Here is an 18,672-nt window from a genome sequence, read left to right as displayed (position 1 = left end):
TGTAGACAGACAGACAGGCAACCTGTCTGTCTGTCTCACCGTATGTCTGTCTGCCTAATACAAACATGCCTGATTTATACATCTAGTTGCACAGCGGTGCCATTGCACTGAGAATAGCACCGATCTACAAGCTCTACGACGCGTCGCAATGGTGACGGTGGTCGTGGGCTTGTAGATCTGCTATGTTTTATAAACCAGGGCGTTGTGTACTCTGTCAGCGTGGAGGTGTGGCTTAGTGCACAATCCATAGTGCACAATCCATGAAGGGGCGGTCCCTTTTTTTCTCCAAGCTACTTGGCAGGTGATTGGATGGGACCGTCTGTCTATCACCATCTATCAACCAATCATATTGACGTGTCTACATGGCGTATAGTAGCTGTGCCAGCAGTATACTATTCAACCATGATGAATCACACCGAGTGCAGCGCTACAGCGCGGCATTTGTAACTCAAATCTTTGCTTCTGGGGGTCCCTGGAACTAAATATTTTACAAATATTCGCTTTAAAAAGTATATATTCCAAGATTTGCGCAAACTTTAACGACTTTTCAAAAATAGCAGATCTACAAGCTCTATGAGCTTGTAGATCTGCTATTTTTGAATAGCCAAATAAATCTTAAAATGACACAAATTATGCTCTCCCGGTTTTAAAGGGTTAAATATGGTTTTGCTCTTGTTAACTTGGTCTCCTGTTAACTTCAATGAGTCAAGTCTTGGATTATTGGCTCAGGAACGAGACAAAAAAAAAACCAAAAAGAGATTTGGGTGAAGCGTTCCTTTAAAAAGATCAGCCGTTGTCGGTAAGCAACACCGTCGCGCGATGGAGTGGAAATTCAGCTCGTCTGTCTGTCTGTCTGTCTGTCTGTCTGTCTGTCTGTCTGTCTGTCTGTCTATTTATGCAGTACTTGCTAGTAGAGAATTAAAACTTTTCGTTATTGTCATTTTGTTTTTATTCTCATTTTTTCCTTCCTGATTTCTGACATGGTGATGATGTTACTGGGCCAATGGGAGATGGAACAGGGTTCTAAATACTGTCCGGATACTGTAGGAGTACCAGTACATTGCACACACACATACATGTGGTATGTGTTATGTAGGTACAGTGCATTAGAGGTGCTCCGATCGACCGGCCAACGATTTTTAAACCCATTAAGACCGGGAACGCATCTGCATTTTAAGGTTTCTTTGGGTTATTCAAAAACAGCAGCTCGTAGCGTGGCACCGAGTGCCGCGCTACGGGCTTGTAGGTCCGCTATTTTTGAATAATCGTGACAATGTGTGCAAATCTTTGAATTTGAACCTTATGTTGCTGTATCAGTGGTGCTCAAACTTTTTCATGTCAAGAGGACCCCCAAAATGTTATGTTTTTGGCCGCCGACCCCCATCAAAATATGTTGCTCCAGGGACCCCCCAGACGCAAAGATTTGAGTTAAAAATGTTTGTTTCTAAATATATATGTATTTTCACGATAAAACATTTTTTAGCAGATCTACAAGCTCGTAGCACGGCTCTCGGTGTCGCGCTATGAGCTTGTAGATCTGCTATTTTTGAATAGTCAAAGTATAAAATAATGGTTATACCTCAAATCTCGAATGACACGGATGCGTTCCCGGATTGAATGGGTTAAATCGGGCCGATTTACGAAAAGATGTGTTTCTCTGGATGGAGTGAATCCAGAGATTCACTCCATCCAGAGAAACACATCTTTTATGGCCTAAGCTGCACCGTTGGAAGTGGTATTAAAATCAATCAGATATATCGTATAATATTGCTTTGTGCAGTTTTATGAGCTTGTAGATCTGCTATTTTTGAATAGCCAAAGTATAAAAGGATAACGTGGTTAAAATGATTGTGATCCTACATTAACACATTTTGCATGGGGACCCCCTGGAACCCACACAAGGACCCCTGGGGGTCCCCACTCTGAGAGCCAATGGTGTAGAAAAACAATCGGAGCACCCCTACAGTGCAGGGTACAGTTCTGAGGAGAACTTTTGCCAAAAATAGCCGATCTACAAGCTCACAACGCCTCGCGCTGCGAGGCGTTGTGGGCTTGTAGATCTGCTATTTTTGGCAAAGAGGTATAGGTGTAGAGGGAAAAAGAGCAGACCAAGTCAACAAAAAAAAAGTATAATTTACTTGAGCACCTGCCCCTCAAAATGTCTGTGCACGCCACTGCATCTAGGAGCATCCTAGAATATTTGGGTAACTTATTACATATATATGGATGCATTTAGTGTAGAGTTCAATCAAATTCAGTATGGTACTGTCACGTACAGTACTGTGTGTGTGTGTGTGTGTGTGTGTGTGTGTGTGTGTGTGTGTGTGTGTGTGTGATGGGTCGTTCATGATCGATTCGTTCATAAGAACTAGTTCCTTGCCGTGAACGTGAACGAACCCGTTCACTTCCTGAAACCGTTACGTTCACGATTTCGTCCATAAAATAACATTGTAATAAATTAATAACTCGATACCATATCGGAGCAGATTATTCAAATATTACTGGAGAAATTACTTTTTTTAGTTTTTACTGATATTACTCAATAATTACATTACATTTTTATTTATGTATTAGTTTTTGATTTACAGCATTTACTGTTTAATGCGCTGTCATGGGTTTGTGAGCTCCACTCACTGATGATTGTTTGGTTTTCTCTTATTTTTGTCCAGCAGTTCATTGAGAAACTCTTGTTGGGTTTTTGTTTGTTTTGGGGTTTTTTTTTGGTTGGTTAAAATTCTGTGCTTGTACAAAAAAAAAAAAAAAAAAAAAGGGTCTAAAATTTACATCAAAATAAAGTTTTGTCACATTTGGTGTAATGGGTTGACTGCTTTGTTTTCACTCATTTTGTTCATATCCAATTACTTACAGCAGGTGGTAAAAGTACTCACATGTTATACTTACGTTCAAGTATCAATACTGCAGTGTAGAAATACTCTGTTGCAAGTAAAAGTCCGGAAGTCAAAATGTATTTGAGTAAAAGTACAAAATTATTGGTATCGAACTACCAAAAGTAAAAGTACTCAGTGTGCAGAATGTCCCATTTCACAAGTTAAAAATGTTTAAAAAATCTTTTGAAAATAGCAGATCTACAAGCTCATTATGCGACGCATTGTGAGCTTGTAGATCGGCTATTTTCAAATTGCTGAAGTGGTTAATGTATGTTTTGTAATAATCAAAACCTACAAAGTAGCTAGTAACTAAAGTTTTCAAATAATTGTAGAGGAGTAAAAGTACAATATTTGCCCCTGAGATGTAGTGGAGTAGAAGTAAAAGTAGTGCAAAGTACAGTACTTGAGTAAATGTGCTTACATGTAGTTACTTTCCACCTCTCATATACAGTATATCATTTATATGAGAATAGTTCTGAACACTTACTTTTATAGTTTGTGTTGTGAGCTTGTAGATCTATGTTCAAATAGCCAATGTAGGGTGTGAAAGTGGTTTTAGTGATTTTGATGCTATATTAAGTTACATAATTTCGATGGGGACCCCCCCCTGGAACACCCTCAGGGGTCCCCGGACCCCACTTTGAGAACCACTGGCCTAACATAAGGTCTTATAGGCCTTAGACAGACCTGGTGGGGGATTTATATCAGATCTGATGCAGTAGTAATATTACACGACGAGTATTTTCATAAATTAGCATGTTCAGAAAGAGTAAACGGGTACAAAATGTGTGTGTGTGTGTGTGTGTGTGTGTGTGTGTGTTAATAGCGGTACAGATAATGGGAGCAACCAGGAATTTACAGAATATACACAGTAGTCTATAGAGCAGTGTGTGTTTTGTTGTTAGCAAAGAGACTTATAGAGGATATGCGCATGCTTAAAGTGAATGGCACATCGAGTGGTAAATCGAGTGGCAAAGCAACATGCAAAGTGAGTTTAACATTGTTTAATGTTGTTTAATGCAATCAGATATGACTTTTCTGTTTGGATGCATGGGCTGTCAAGGCCAGAAAGTATTTTTTTGACACTCATTAGGCATTCCTGAATAACTTAAGTTCCGGGTTTGATGATGATGTCACACGCATATCCTCTATTTAAAGGTTGAGTGTAAAACATTATGATGGTATGTAGCTTATCTATCTGGACATATAGCTTAAGCAGACAGTATACAATATCTGCAAGGTACAAAGCACAGTATTTGTATATGATTTAATCACTGTGTGATGTTTATGTGATGTTAAACCTATGCTGGACCAACAGTTGGTTTTCACAGATCCACCCTGTCCTGGACTTTAGGACCACTGTTGTTAAGTCTGCAAATTTTATATTATAATATTTGTTTCAATATAACAGTCTTTTTTAATACTAACAATGTAGATGAGCCCCCTAATAAGTAGGTAGGTGGCTTATTGTCGGTATCAGCCGAGTAATACGCGGGTGTCTCCCCCGTTACAATGCGCTATAGACCCCTGGGAGATGGACTGCTGAGGTGGAGCGCCATACCTATCCTCAGCTCCCAGTACTTACCGCACGACTTACCGCACGACTTGCCGCACCTAAGCCGTGCTACTCATGCGCTGAGTCGGCGGTGCCCGGGATCGAACCCATGACCTTGTGGTTTGAAGGCGAGAGCTCTACCCACTGAGTAATCTCTCAAGGACAGATTCTGCTCTGCGTTGGAATCTGTCGTGAAGGTTCGTCATAACGTGTACACACTGGCCTACAAGTGGGCGTGCCTTCAGATCAGGAAGCAGGCCGCGCTTTACCCAATCAAATGTAGTGGGCGGGATTCACGTGTCGGTCGACCCCCCCCCCCCCCCCCCCCCCCCGAAACAAACCGAAACTAATTTAACAATAGCGTCCTCGGAGCAGACAAAACCACGGAAAGATATTCACATTTTAACTTGCTCTTTCGTCATAGAAACAAGTGGGCTTATAACCAAAACGATCCATGTTCTCTGGGAGAAGTGGTGTTAGTGTTCCGTGTAGAAATATTGTTAGTGGGAATGAAAACATAGTCGCACCAACCGGAAGTGATGCGCTGAAGGCAGACACAAACCCCGGTTTCCTTGCGCACGGGTGCTACGTCGACATTGTCCCAGAGCCAACTGACTAGTAACAAACAGCAGAGGTCGCTGTTTTTCCTTTTCAGTTGGCTTTGGGTTCCCAAAGCCAACAGTCATTCCCTGAATGACTGGAGACCAGTGGCCCTGACTCCAGTCATCAGTAAGTGCTTTGAGAGGTTCGTGAGGGACTACATATGCTCTGTCCTGCCTGCCACGCTGGATCCATGGCAGTTTGCATACAAGCAAAATCGCTCCACAGAAGATGCAGTTGCCTTGGCCCTACACACCGCCCTCACGCATCTTGATCTGAGGAAGAACAGATGTGTTCGCATGCTGTTTGTGGATTACAGTTCAGCGTTCAACACGATCGTACCGGCCAGACTGGACATGAAGCTGAAGAACCTAGGCCTGCACCCAGCTATGTGCAGCTGGATATTGGACTTTCTGTCTGACCGACAGCAAGTAGTAAGGATGGGTAACATCAAGTCAGACCCCCTGACCCTAAACATAGGTGCCCCACAGGGCTGTGTTTTAAGCCCCCTCCTATACTCCTTGTATACGCACGACTGCGTGGCCACGCACAGCTCCAACGTCGTCATCAAGTACGCGGACGATACCACAGTGATGAGCTTGATTGACAGTGATGTTGAAACAGCATACAGAGACGAGGTTAGTACTCTCACACACTGGTGTGAGGAGAACAACCTCTCTCTTAACGTGGCGAAAACAAAGGAGCCGATCGTCGATTTCAGGAGACCACAGAGAGAACACGCCCCTATCTTCATCAACGGCGTCGAGGTGGAGCGAGTTAGTGATTTTAAGTTCCTGGGAATGAACATCTCAGAAGATCTGAAATGGTCCACGCACACAACGTACGTGGTTAAGAAAGCACAGCAGCGGCTCTACTGCCTCCGGCGCCTGAGGACATTCAGTGTGAGCCCTCGCATCCTCAGGGCATTCTACAGCAGCACGATCGAGAGTGTCCTAACGAGTGGCTCCACCGCGTGGTATGGGAACTGTACTGACCTCGACCGCAAGGCTCTGCAGAGGGTGGTGCGGTCAGCTCAGCGCATCGTAGGAGGTGAGCTTCCCTCCCTCCAGAATATACACGACAGGCGATGTGCAGCCAAAGCTGAGAGCATCATCAAGGACAGACATCATCCCAGCCACAGACTGTTTGCCCCAACGCAGCACCCTCGACCCGGCAAGCTATACCAGAGCATCATGAGCCACACCAAGAGACTGTGGCAGAGTTTCTATGTCGCAGCAATACGGCTGCTGAACAAAACCTAAGACTGTTGCTCTGATTTGCACATTACTGATACACTTTTAAGGACCTTAAGCCAACATGATACTGACATGCACTTCATGTACTTTAGGCCCTCTCCTGTCACAAGTTACTGATTTTAATATGCCAGGCTTTCATTCTTTACTGCTAATCTGTTTTTTTATTCTTCTCCTGCTCTGAGCTGCAAATGTGGAAGCCTGCATAAACAAGCGTTTCACCTCACTGTTACCTGTAATTGTGTTGTGACAATAAAGTTGATTGATTGATTGATTGATTGATTGAGATTGCCCACTGAGTTACCCGGACATCAAAAAGTACCCCCTGCTGGTAAAGTAAAAAAGGTAAAATGCTGTATGCAACCACTCTAAATCAAATGAATAAACATGATTACTGTTTATCAGTGTTTGGTTATTATATTAAACGGCTAATCATTTGACTGACATGCTTTTATATCAACTTAACTTTCATGTAGTCTAATGTTCATTTCTCTATGAGTCATAATAATTTGTGCTAGAAGCGAGCTGTGTGTCATTTTTAAGATTTCTTTGGGCTATTCAAAAATAGCAGATCTACAAGCTCATAGCGCGGCACCACTATTTTTTTAAAGTGAAACATTTTGGGATCTCTGGAACAACATATTTTTTAGATATTTTGTATACGTATATTTAAAAAAAAATATTTTTTATGTTTAAAAAAAAAAGAGTCGGCCTCAGGTCTTAATGGGTTAACACGACTTGGACTCGGGCTTGTGGGCTGGCCAGTAGTTTAAATGTGGTTGGAAAACACCCTGATGGTTTATGTGAGTGTGGCAGCCCAGAAACGGTCCAACATGTCATCCTATCTTGCAGCAAATATACAAGAGAACGGCAACAGCTGTTTTTTTTTAGAGTTGTCCTATCTGGGTTTTACTAGCGTTTCTTTGCAGTCAGTATTTGGGACAGAACAGAACTTGTAGGCAAAGCAGTGCTGAAATGTCTTCACTCTATTGGACTGTTCTTCTGCCTACATATACGTCATGTCCTAGTATGAGCGAATAGGAGAAGGGGATCAACGTCACGTGATTCCCTTGTATGACCCGGCAAAAACTCGGATGTGTCTCAAAGGCGTGCGAGAAGTGAGAAGTGGTTGCTAACCGAATGAATGACAACGAATGCACACGGCATATAGTCCAGGGGCCAGGCCATATTTTGGTACCACCTAAAGTGACCGTAAAGTTTTTGTATTTTTGTCTTCCTACATGTCTCTAGTTTATATTTTGGTATGATAACCCTTCCAATCTTGTAGCTTAATGGCAGTTATCACTACCTACCGGCTAATGTATCCGGTAGGAGACACAAAGTAGAATCTTTGTGTCTCCTACCGGAAATACACCCGGGCATCAAATTATTGCGACAAAAAACTAAATATATCCATGTATTCAAGGCTTCATGGGGTGTGCAATTGACAGAAAATAATCATTTTTTGGGTGAACTCCTCCTTTAAGTTTCCCAGGGGGACTCTCTACCCATTCAGCTATGACCACCCTAGACCGAGGGAGGGTCAACTTTTACAAGCTTATGGAAAGCAGTCTTTTTGCAAACACCAAAAATCTGAGAAGTTATCAATTGCACACCCCATGAAGCCTTGAATACGGTACTTCATACAGTGTTTCCTCATAATGTGTGCACATACATGTAGTTGTTTTGGTGTGACTATGGTCATGGCAGACCCCTGAGCAGCACTGTGTCATGTTTGGTGAGGATTGGAGCAACGGCGTGCCTGTTCCTCTTTAACGATTCACCAATAACATTGGTAGATTATACGATGATACGAGAATAGCCCACATCAAGAGACATAGAGAGACAAAGAGACACATGCCTATATATTTCTCTCTCTCTCTCTCTCTCTCTCTCTCTCTCTCTCTCTCTCTCTCTCTCTCTCTCTCTCTCTCTCTCTCTCTCTCCGCAACTTTGAGGAAGACCATTTCAAAATTGCGGTTCTTTTAGATGTTCCAGTTAACTTCCGCTTGAATGCAGAATGTCCCATTTCACAAGTTTTCAAATGTATAAAATGCATAAAAATCCTTTGAAAATAATTGCCTCTGAGATGTAGTGGAGTAGAAGTAAAAGTAGTACTAAAAATTGTTGAGTAAAAGTACTTAGTTATGTTACACTTATTTGTTTTAGCTCTTGCTCGTTTGATTGTCCTACTTTGTCTCATCTATTTATGAATGGTAGCTGATTTATTGCACTTTTACCTTAGTGCTAGGTATACTCTTAGTTGCTTGTTTTAGAAGAAAATGCACTTCAGACTTACTGGTGATTAGTAGTTTCGTTCCCTACCTATGTTGAATGCACTTATTGTAAGTCGCTTTGGATAAAAGCGTCTGCTAAATGACTGTAATGTAATGTAATGTGATGTAATGTAGTTACTTTACACCATTGGTTCTCAAAGTGGGGTCTGGGGACCCCCAGGGGTACTTGAGGGGGTTCCAGGGGGTCCCCAGCTAAATGATGGATAGGAACCAAATGGACCCTTATGGGTGTACAAATGGAACCAAATGGACCCGTTAGGGTCCATTTGGTTCCATTTGTACACTCTCAGAGTTAAATTAACATTGATTTTACAATATAAATTGGGGTCCCAGAGATATAAATGGCATTAAATGGGGGTCCGTAGCCTAATGCATGTCAAACTAGGGGGTCCTTGAAATTAAAATGGTTGAGAATCACTGCTAGAGCCGTACAAATCGTCTCTTATGGGGGTCCCTGGCTTATGTTTTCAAATGGGGGTCCGCGGGCTAATAAGTGTCAATTTGGGGGTTCTTGACATGAAAAAGTTTGAGAACCACTGGTTTACATCACTGCTCCTCATCCTCATCCAGCCCCCCCCCCCCCCCCCCCCCCAGTCGTTCTAATTTCTACATCTCGGTTTCCCTTTTCTTCTGAAGCTGTTTCTCTGAACTTCTCTTTTTATCTTTGGTTTACACTGTCTCCCCAGAACAAAAGATTTGAGTTAAAAATCAAAGATTTTCTTCGCAAATCTTTCACGATTTTTTTCAAAAATAGCAGATCTACAAGCTCATAGCGCGGCACTCGGTGCCGCGCTATGAGCTTGTAGATCTGCTATTTTTGAATAGCCCAAAGTGTAGAATAATGGTTACAGTGGTTACACAGATGCGTTCCCGGTCTTGCCACGGTCTTCCACACCAACGGTATACTTGCAACATCATACTTACTGTACGATGTGATCATACAGTTATCATCATACTTACTGTCTCTGTCCACACCACACACACACACACACACACACACACACACACACACACACACACACACACACACACACACACACACCACACACACACAGTGATATGACGCCTACATGTATTGTATATAAGGAGCTAATCAGTGTTCACAGACCACAGTTTGAACAACAAGACACTTCTCTGACTGACGTCTCTTCAACACTTTGAAACAGGTATCTATGCTTTTATTGTATTGGCTTTATTATTATTACCCTTATTATTATTATAATTATTGTCTTCTATATTGTATGATTGCTATTTTTATGATTATGATTATGATTATGATTATTATTATTATTATTATTATTATTATTATTTTATTGTCTTTATTATATAGACATGCAATGATTGCTATCTAGAAAATAGTTATTTCAGCCATTAAGACCTGAGGTCGATTCTACAAAATACCTTCTAAATCAGTAGCTCTCAAACTTTTTCCTGCCAAGGCATGGCTGATCTACAAGCCCTCGTGGGTCTGCTGTTTTTTTTTTTTTGACACCGGCGTGCATTGAAGTATAAATGAGACGTCAGTCAAACAGTTTCTACCAGCTCAGTATCGACATTTCGACAAAAGCTATCATTGCTGATCTACCATGTAGGGGTGTAAAGTATTTGAAATATTTTACAAATCGTGTATGGAGGTCCCTGGCACCAAATGTTTTAGTTAATATTTTTTATAATAAAAAATTAAAAATAAAATAATAGTTGAGTTGAATAATTTTCAAATGTTAAAACAAAGCATGTACCTTAATTGTTTTGTTATTTTTGATTTTAGAACAACTTTGGAGATTGTGATGACTCTCAATATCAGTATCGTGTCCTCCGTCATCTACAGCCTGGTCTGTGTGCTCGGCGTGTTGGGGAACGGTGTGGTCATCTGGGCGACGGGCTTCAAAATGAAGAAAACCGTCAACACTGTTTGGTACCTCAACCTCGCTGTGGCCGACTTCCTGGTTACAGCGTTCCTGCCCCTGACCATTGCATACTTAGCTCTGGACGGCCACTGGCCTTTTGGCAAATTCCTGTGCAAAATGACCTACATGATGTTCTACATGAACATGTGTGCAAGCATCTACATCCTGATGTTCATCAGTGTTGACAGATGTGTATGTGTGGTGTGTCCAGTGTGGGCCCAGAACCACCGCAGTGTCAGAAAGGCGTCTTGGGTGAGTCTGGGTGTCTGGGTGCTGGCCTTGGCTCTGAGCTCCCCAAGCTTTGTCTTTAGGGACACATGGCCCTCCTCCCGTGATAAGGACTTCATCTTTTGCTACAACAACTATAAACCCACCGGTGACTACAGCAGACCCGAAGTGATTCAGTTGAGGGACCTTCGATTTGGGGTCATGATCATGACTTACTTCCTCATGGGATTCGTGGTCCCTTTCTCTGTCATCATCTCCTGCTATTCTGTCACCATCTACCGGCTCAGGAATAATCGTTTGCTGGCCGGCCAATCAGGTCGCCCCTTCAAACTCATAGGAACTGTTATCACCGCATTTTTCCTGTGCTGGGCCCCCTTACACATCATGTTTCTGATTGATTTTGTGAATACCCTGGTGACACACAGTGGAACACTGCATGATGTGTTCGACATCGGGTTTCCCATAACTTTAGGCCTGGCACTTCTCAACAGTTGTCTGAACCCACTGCTGTACGTGTTCATGGGTCAGGATTTCAAGGCTGTATTCCGCAGCTCTATCCTAAAGGTGCTGGAGAAAGCCTTCACTGAAGAGCTGCCCCAGACCAACACTTTCACTAACCCAGGGAGAACCAGTGAAGAGCTGCCTCAGACCAACACTTCCACTAACCCAGGGAGAACCAGTGAAGAGCTGCCTCAGACCAACACTTCCACTAACCCAGGGAGAACCAGTGAAGAGCTGCCTCAGACCAACACTTCCACTAACCCAGGGAGAACCAGTGAAGAGCTCCCTCAGACCAACACTTCCGCAAACCCAGGGAGCGCCAGTCAAGAGACTGCCTTGTCTGAGACCCAGGTTTAGGGTTGTCTTTGAATTACTTTAATATGTAGAACTGTAAATGTCTTTTCTTCTCAGTAGTCTAGATGTTCTCTAAAGATTGAGACAAAATAATATGTTGAATTAACAGTTTAAAAAAAAGCTTCTCTTTGACGTGAATCTTGTTTGTTTGAGTTTTTATTATTTTCTCCCTGCTCTCCCTCCTTTTGTTTCTTCTCCTTTTATGAATAACAACAACATGATGGAGTTTATGCAAAAACATATACATACATATATCACCCACTTCTTCACACCTGTAAACCAGTGATGTGACAATAAAGTTTATTCTTGATTCAGGTTTCAGAGTTTGTAATTGTACACACAGTCATAAAACACATTTTAATGTTGTGCAGTGGTGTAAAGTAACTAAGTACATTTATTTAAGTACAATGGACTCTTCGCTAAACCCCAGCCCAAAAGCGATTGTCCAATGCCAGCTTAGCAACCGTTACTTGTTAGCCTGGCATAGGTCTGGCAAGCTTTCGTCACCTGCCATAGCTGTGAATGTTATTTCGCCCGCACACACACAGTCATTTGCAACATAATAGCAAGAATAGGAATACCAAGATAACGCAATGGTGACTATGAACCACGTACCCAAACCCGTTGGAGGCTTCTTTTCCCAAGCTGAAATCTGCACTTAAACTGCAAGGCGGAATGGCTGTGTTGTTGAACACATAATTAACGTCAGGAAAGTTACACGACACGACTGACTCGCCCAGGTGGTGTCAATAATAGGCTACTAATCACCGTAATCGTAACAAAATTCAGAATTCAGAGTTTGTCTATTTATTAACTGCTACTGCAGTCTTACCCTGCGGTACATGAAAACTCCTGTTACAGTCATGGATCAACTTTAACCTGGTGTTTGCACTTTCTCCATTTACGGTCCGTACATCTATATAAACGTTCAGATTTCAAATATAAAGTGCTTACCCCATGGCCACGGATGTTAAAATTATGCATAGGACTCTCAAAAGTACCCGTATATTCTGTATTGTTCAATAAAAAGCATTTTAATCCGATCAGTGGCCATTTTCTCATAATGTATCAGAGTGCAATACACCTACAAACCGATAGGGTCGCTAAAAGCGCATGGAGAAAATGGCCACCGATCAGATTAAAATGCTTTTTATTGAACAATACGGATGATAAGGGTACTTCTGAGATCCCGTACATAAATGTAACATCCGTGGCCATGGGATAAGCACTTTATATTAAAAATATGAACGTTTATGTAGATGTACGGGCCATAAATGGAGAAAGTGCAAACACCAGGTTGAAGTTCATCCATGACGGTCGTGAGAGTCGACCGTCGTGTATCCATGGCTATTACTCCCTTTAACATTTCCCATGTTTTTAGTTTATTGAAATAATGTCATGCACATTTGTCCAGTGCATAGCCTACTGCAGGCCTTGTTGACTAGATTTAGAAGAGATTTTGAAGCTCTTGCTCCTAAAATGATTGATTATTTTTAAGGGGAAAAGCCATCATTTAACATGCAAGTCAATGGGTGAGAAGCAAAGTTTGCCAGGCGCTGCCAGGCCTGGGTGTGACTAACTTCGCACCACCAGTCACAGAGTGGAGTGGGTGGGGCTTAGCGAAGGGTCCATTTGAGGTATTTATTTTACTTTACTGGAGTATTTCCAATTTTCAGTACTTGAAGGCTAGGCGGGGTTTTTTCGCTATTCAAATAATTCGAATTTGAATATTTGAATGAGCTTGTAGATCTGCTAATTCATTTTAATCATGAACATGATTAACGAGACTTTAATTCATGGATATTTTTATATTTTTGTCCCAGTCCTAAGACAATAATTTGAGACTCTTTGTGTCTCAAATTGAGACATGTAATGTAATGTAGTGTTACTTTACATCACTGCTCCTCATCCTCATCCAGTCCCCCCCCCCCCCCCCCAGTCGTTCTAATTTCTACATCTCGGTTTCCCTTTTCTTCTGAAGCTGTTTCTCTGAACTTCTCTTTTTATCTGTGGTTTACACCGTCTCCCCCAGAACAAAAGATTTGAGTTAAAAATCAAAGATTTGCGCAAATCTTTCACGGTTTTTCAAAAATAGCAGATCTACAAGCTCATAGCGCGGCACCGAGTGCCGCGCTATGAGCTTGTAGATCTGCTATTTTTGAATAGTCAAAGTATAAAATAATGGTTGAAGTGGTTACACAGATGCGTTCCCGGTCTTGCCACGGTCTTCCACACCAACGGTACTTGCAACATGGCCTTATTTACACACTGTTGAGTGGAAACCCTGTATGCCCATAAACACACACACACGCACACGCACACGCACACGCACACGCACATACATGACACAACACACACACAGACCACAGTTTGAACAACAAGACACGTCTCTGATGTCTCTTCAACACTTTGAAACAGGTATCTATGCTTTTATTTGATTGGATTTATTATATGATTGCTATCTTCATTATTATTATTATTATAATTATTGTATTGTCTTTATTATCTAGACATGCGAGGATTGCTATCTAGAATATAGTTATTTAACTTATTTTAACATTAATAAATAAATAACTTACATAATGTGGAAGTGTGAAATTTCATCAGCTCTCGTGCCGAGCATGGCTGATCTACAAGCCCTCGTGGGTCCACTGTTTTTTTAAATGTTTTTTGTGACGCCGTCAGTATAAATGAGGCTTCAGTCAAACAGTTTCTACCAGCTCAGTATCAACAGAGACTAAAGCTATCATGGCTGATCTACAAGTAGGGGTGTAAATGTATTTGAAACCTTTTACAAATCATGTATGGGGTCCCTGGCACCAAATAGTTTAACTATAAATATATAAATATAAATAAAATAAAATAATAGTTAAGTTGATTCATTTACAAATGTTAAAACTAAGCATGTACCTTAGTTGTTTTGTTATTTTTTATTTTAGGACAATTTTGGAGATTGTGGTTGTGACTACAACTGCTGTTTATCACAATAAAGAAATGGATCAGTCTGGTGGAAATGGTTCTTTCAGGGAAGACTACAATGAGACTACTACTACTATTGATGACATCCTGTCCCTAGTCATCTACAGCCTGGTCTTTGTGCTCGGCACGTTGGGGAACGGTGTGGTCATCTGGGTGACGGGCTTCAAAATGAAGAAAACCGTCAACACTGTTTGGTACCTCATCCTCGCTGTGGCCGACTTCCTGGTTACAGTGTCCCTGCCCCTGGGCATCACTGAAATAGCTCTGCACGGCCACTGGCCTTTTGGCAAGTTGATGTGCAAAATGGACCGTACTGTTTTCTTCATGAACATGTATGCCAGCGTCTACACCCTGATGGTCATCAGTGTTCACAGATGTGTATGTGTGGTGTGTCCAGTGTGGGCCCAGAACCACCGCAGTGTCAGGAAGGCGTCTTGTGTGAGTCTGAGTGTCTGGGTGCTGGGCTTGGCTCTCAGCTCCCCTGAATTATTCTTTAAGAACACAGAGCCCCCCGACCATGATGAGGACATCATCTCGTGCTACTACAACTTTGCACTCACTGATGACTACAGCACACCAGAAGTGATTCAGTTGAGGGAGTTTCAATTTGGGGTCAGGACCATCACTCTCTTCCTCATGGGATTCGTGGTCCCTTTCACTGTCATCGTCTCCTGCTATTCTGTCATCATCTACCGGCTCAGGAATAATCCCTCGCTGACCGGCCAATCAGGTCGGCCCTTCAAAATCATAGCAACTGTTATCACCGCATTTTTCCTGTGCTGGGCTCCCTATCACATCATGTCTCTGATTGGTTTTGTGAATAACCTGGTGACAGTGCGCAGTGTAACACTGGATGATGTGGTCGACATCGGGATCCCCATAACCGGCGGCCTGGCACTTCTCAACAGCTGCCTGAACCCACTGCTGTACGTGTTCACAGGTCAGGATTTCAAGGATGTATTCCGCAGCTCTATCCTAAAGGTTCTGGAGAAAGCCTTCACTGAAGAGCTGCCTCAGACCAACACTTCCACTAACCCAGGGAGAGCCAGTGAAGAGCTGCCTCAGACCAACACTTCCACAAACCCAGGGAGCACCAGTCAAGAGACCCAGGTTTAGGGTTGTATTTGAATGACTTTAATCCATTCAAACCGGGAACACATCTCTATCAGTTTTAGACAGAGATGTGTCACAGAGTGCCGCACTATGATCTGCTTCGCTTCTAGATCTGCTCTTTTTTCATGGACATTCTCTGCAAATCTTTGAATATATTTTTGTAACTAAAATCTTTCTTTCTGGGGGATTCTACAATATGTCTTCTAATAATAATAGATTTGGGTCTGGCACCGCTCCATAGAGAATCCATTTCCTGCTCCAGAAGACGTGGGTGACCAATCAAGGCCCAGTATTCGAATATGGGAGACTGTAATTGGTAGTTGGTTGTAGGTCGAACCAATTGCGTCGAGGGCCATTGCTTTGATCCCGCCCCTTGGGAAAAAAAACTTCCTCATGGAAGCACCAGACTCATGTCCACGCAGTGATATAGTCTGGCTATGCAAGGCTAGGGATCCCCATGAAGCAAAGATTTGAGTTAAAATGTTTGCTTTAAAAAATATATATATTCAAATTTTCACGAAAAAAAAAAAGAGGAAATCTACAAGCTCATGGCGCTGCACCGAGTGCCGCGCCATGAGCTTGTAGATCTGCTATTTTTTGAGTGGTGCCAACCAATCCTATATCTGACTTTGTCTGTGTGTCCGTCTGTATGTCCAATAAACAAACATTGATGACAACATCAATACGGGGCTCATCAAAGGCACCACTCTCTTCACACAGGGTGTGATTTTTTTATAGAATATGTTAAAATGACACAGATGCGTTCCCGGTCTTAAAGGGTTAATATGTAGAACTGTAAATGTCTTTTCTTTTCAGTAGTCTAGATGTTCTCTAAAGATTGAGACACAATAATATGTTGAATTAACAGTTTTTAAAAAAAAGCTTCTCTTTGACGTGAATCTTTAATGTTTGAGTTTTTATTATTTTCTCCCTGCTCTCCCTCCTTTTGTTTCTTCTCCTTTTTATGAATAACAACAACATGATGGAGTTTATGCAAAAACATATATACATACATATATCACCCACTTCTTCACACCTGTAAACCAGTGATGTGACAATAAAGTTGATTCTTGATTCAGGTTTCAGAGTTTGTAATTGTACACACAGTCATAAAACACATTTTAATGTTGTGCAGTGGTGTAAAATAACATTAAGTAAGTACAACGTAAGTACATTTACTTAAGTACTGTACGTAAGTACAATTTTGAGGTATTTTTTACGTTACTGGAGTATTTCCAATTTTCAGTACTTCTACTCCACTGCATTTCCAAGACAAATATTATACTTTTACTCCCCAAGAATTATTTGAAAACTGTAGTTACTAGTTACTTTGTAGATTTTGATTATTGCTACAAAACAAACGTTACCCGCTTCAGCCATGTAAACATTTCGGCCATTTGAAAATAGCAGAGCTACAAGTTCACCATGCGTCGCATCGCGATGAGTCTATGGGAGGATGGGCCGTGGGTAGTGTGGGAACCAACGCACATCTTGCTACACATATGACACCCATAGGGTGCTGGAAGTTGCTCTGAACTCAGTGTTCAACGACAACAGTTTGAACAACAAGACACTTCTCTGACTGACGTCTCTTCAACACTTTGAAACAGGTATCTACAGTATGCTTTTATTTTATTGTCTTTATTATATAGACATGCAATGATTGCTATCTAGAATATAGATAGTCCAATACAGACCTCAATTTAGTTCTCAGGATTATAGAAAAGCAAGAAACACATGTAAATGGAAAAAATAGTCTTTATATTTGTGTAGTATCAACACATCATTAACTTTATCACTTCACAGGTTTACAGGTGTAAAGACGTGGGTGGAAAAAACTCCACTGTTTCTCCATGAGGTTAGGAAAAAAAGAGGTTAGACATTTAGGTGCAAGGTGGTGACACTTTGGTATGTCTACATTAGCAGCAGGTATATGTACATGGTATAGGCATTAAGGTGCAAAAACAGTATCGACTAGTTACTGTCTTTTCATCACTGTCCGGAGTGTCATTCTCAGCATTACAGTCTGCGTCACTTCCACACAAAGTTCTGTGGAAGCTAACTTGTTTCTCTTGCATGAACATGTCTGGGTTGTGCAATTGGTTTTGCACTGACATCTGACAACTAACAGAAAGAGGAAGGTGACCTAACACAGGAGGTGAAGGATGCATTTGCCAACTTTGTATGCATGGTGTACTGCCCAAAGGGCATTTAACAGGCATTCCTGACCTAAGGTTGCATCTGTTTTGCAAACATTTGTCAGGAAGCAGCAAGTTGCCTCCTACAGTTGGTGCCCTTGAGGAGCACATTGAACATGTGTGTGTTCATAGGCTGTGGTGCCAAGCCACTGTGATGTGAGTGTTTTTGACCCACTCAAACATGGCTGTTAACCAGTGTATAAAAGGCACGAAAATAACTAAATAAGTTGTCAGCACTTATATGCAACACTTTTAAAAACACGCAGCAGAAGAAGGAAATGTAAACGTTTCTCGGACAAGTGTGGGTGTGAAGTGTGGTTTACATTATAGGACATTATGCAAGTAACACTCATAAGTGTGAACTTGCTACAGTAGGTTCAGATTCAGGTTCAGATTCAGATTCACTTTTATTGTCACTTAGATGCACAGGTACATGCATGTGAAAAGCTTACGCTCGGAAGCTCCAATAATAAAACAATAAAAGCATGATAAAACAACCTAAAACACTCATAAGCAATAAATAAACACAGGCAAAAAAATCTGTTAAGGAAAATGCATAGTGCAGAGTACAGTTATTGCACATTCATTTTCCACTGTCATTTAACAGCCTGATGGCCTGTGGGGAAAAAAAACTCTTCCTCAGCCTGCTGGTGCGTGCTGAGAGGATCTTGTATCCCTTTACCCTTTTTTGTTTTAGCGGGGGAAAGAGTATTTTATGGGGGTGGGTGGCGGTCCGTCAGGCCCAGGTCCCGGAGCTTGCCATCTAGCCTGGAGGGCACTATGGTGTTAAATGCGGAGC

The 18,672-nt window shown here is 41.8% G+C and overlaps 2 protein-coding genes across 2 annotated transcripts; both read left to right on the top strand.

Moving 5' to 3' along the window:
• Positions 1-10,380: 10,380 nt before the first annotated feature.
• Positions 10,381-11,586, top strand: LOC311034116 (chemerin-like receptor 1; the record flags this gene model as incomplete). Its single annotated transcript, XM_084041860.1, has 1 exon — positions 10,381-11,586. One exon carries the CDS (start codon positions 10,381-10,383, stop codon positions 11,584-11,586), a length of 1,206 nt encoding a protein of 401 aa, XP_083897986.1.
• A 2,991-nt stretch (positions 11,587-14,577) lies between these two features.
• On the top strand, positions 14,578-15,678 carry LOC311034115 (chemerin-like receptor 1; the record flags this gene model as incomplete). The annotated part of the gene is made up of 1 exon (XM_084041859.1): positions 14,578-15,678. The coding sequence occupies one exon, from the start codon at positions 14,578-14,580 to the stop codon at positions 15,676-15,678; it is 1,101 nt and encodes a 366-aa protein (XP_083897985.1).
• Between the last annotated feature and the right edge of the window lie 2,994 nt (positions 15,679-18,672).

This window comes from Gymnoscopelus microlampas (assembly GCF_963454915.1).
Source record: "Gymnoscopelus microlampas genome assembly, chromosome: 18".
Taxonomy (NCBI): domain Eukaryota; kingdom Metazoa; phylum Chordata; class Actinopteri; order Myctophiformes; family Myctophidae; genus Gymnoscopelus; species Gymnoscopelus microlampas.
This window is presented reverse-complemented; position numbering and strand designations above follow the sequence as displayed.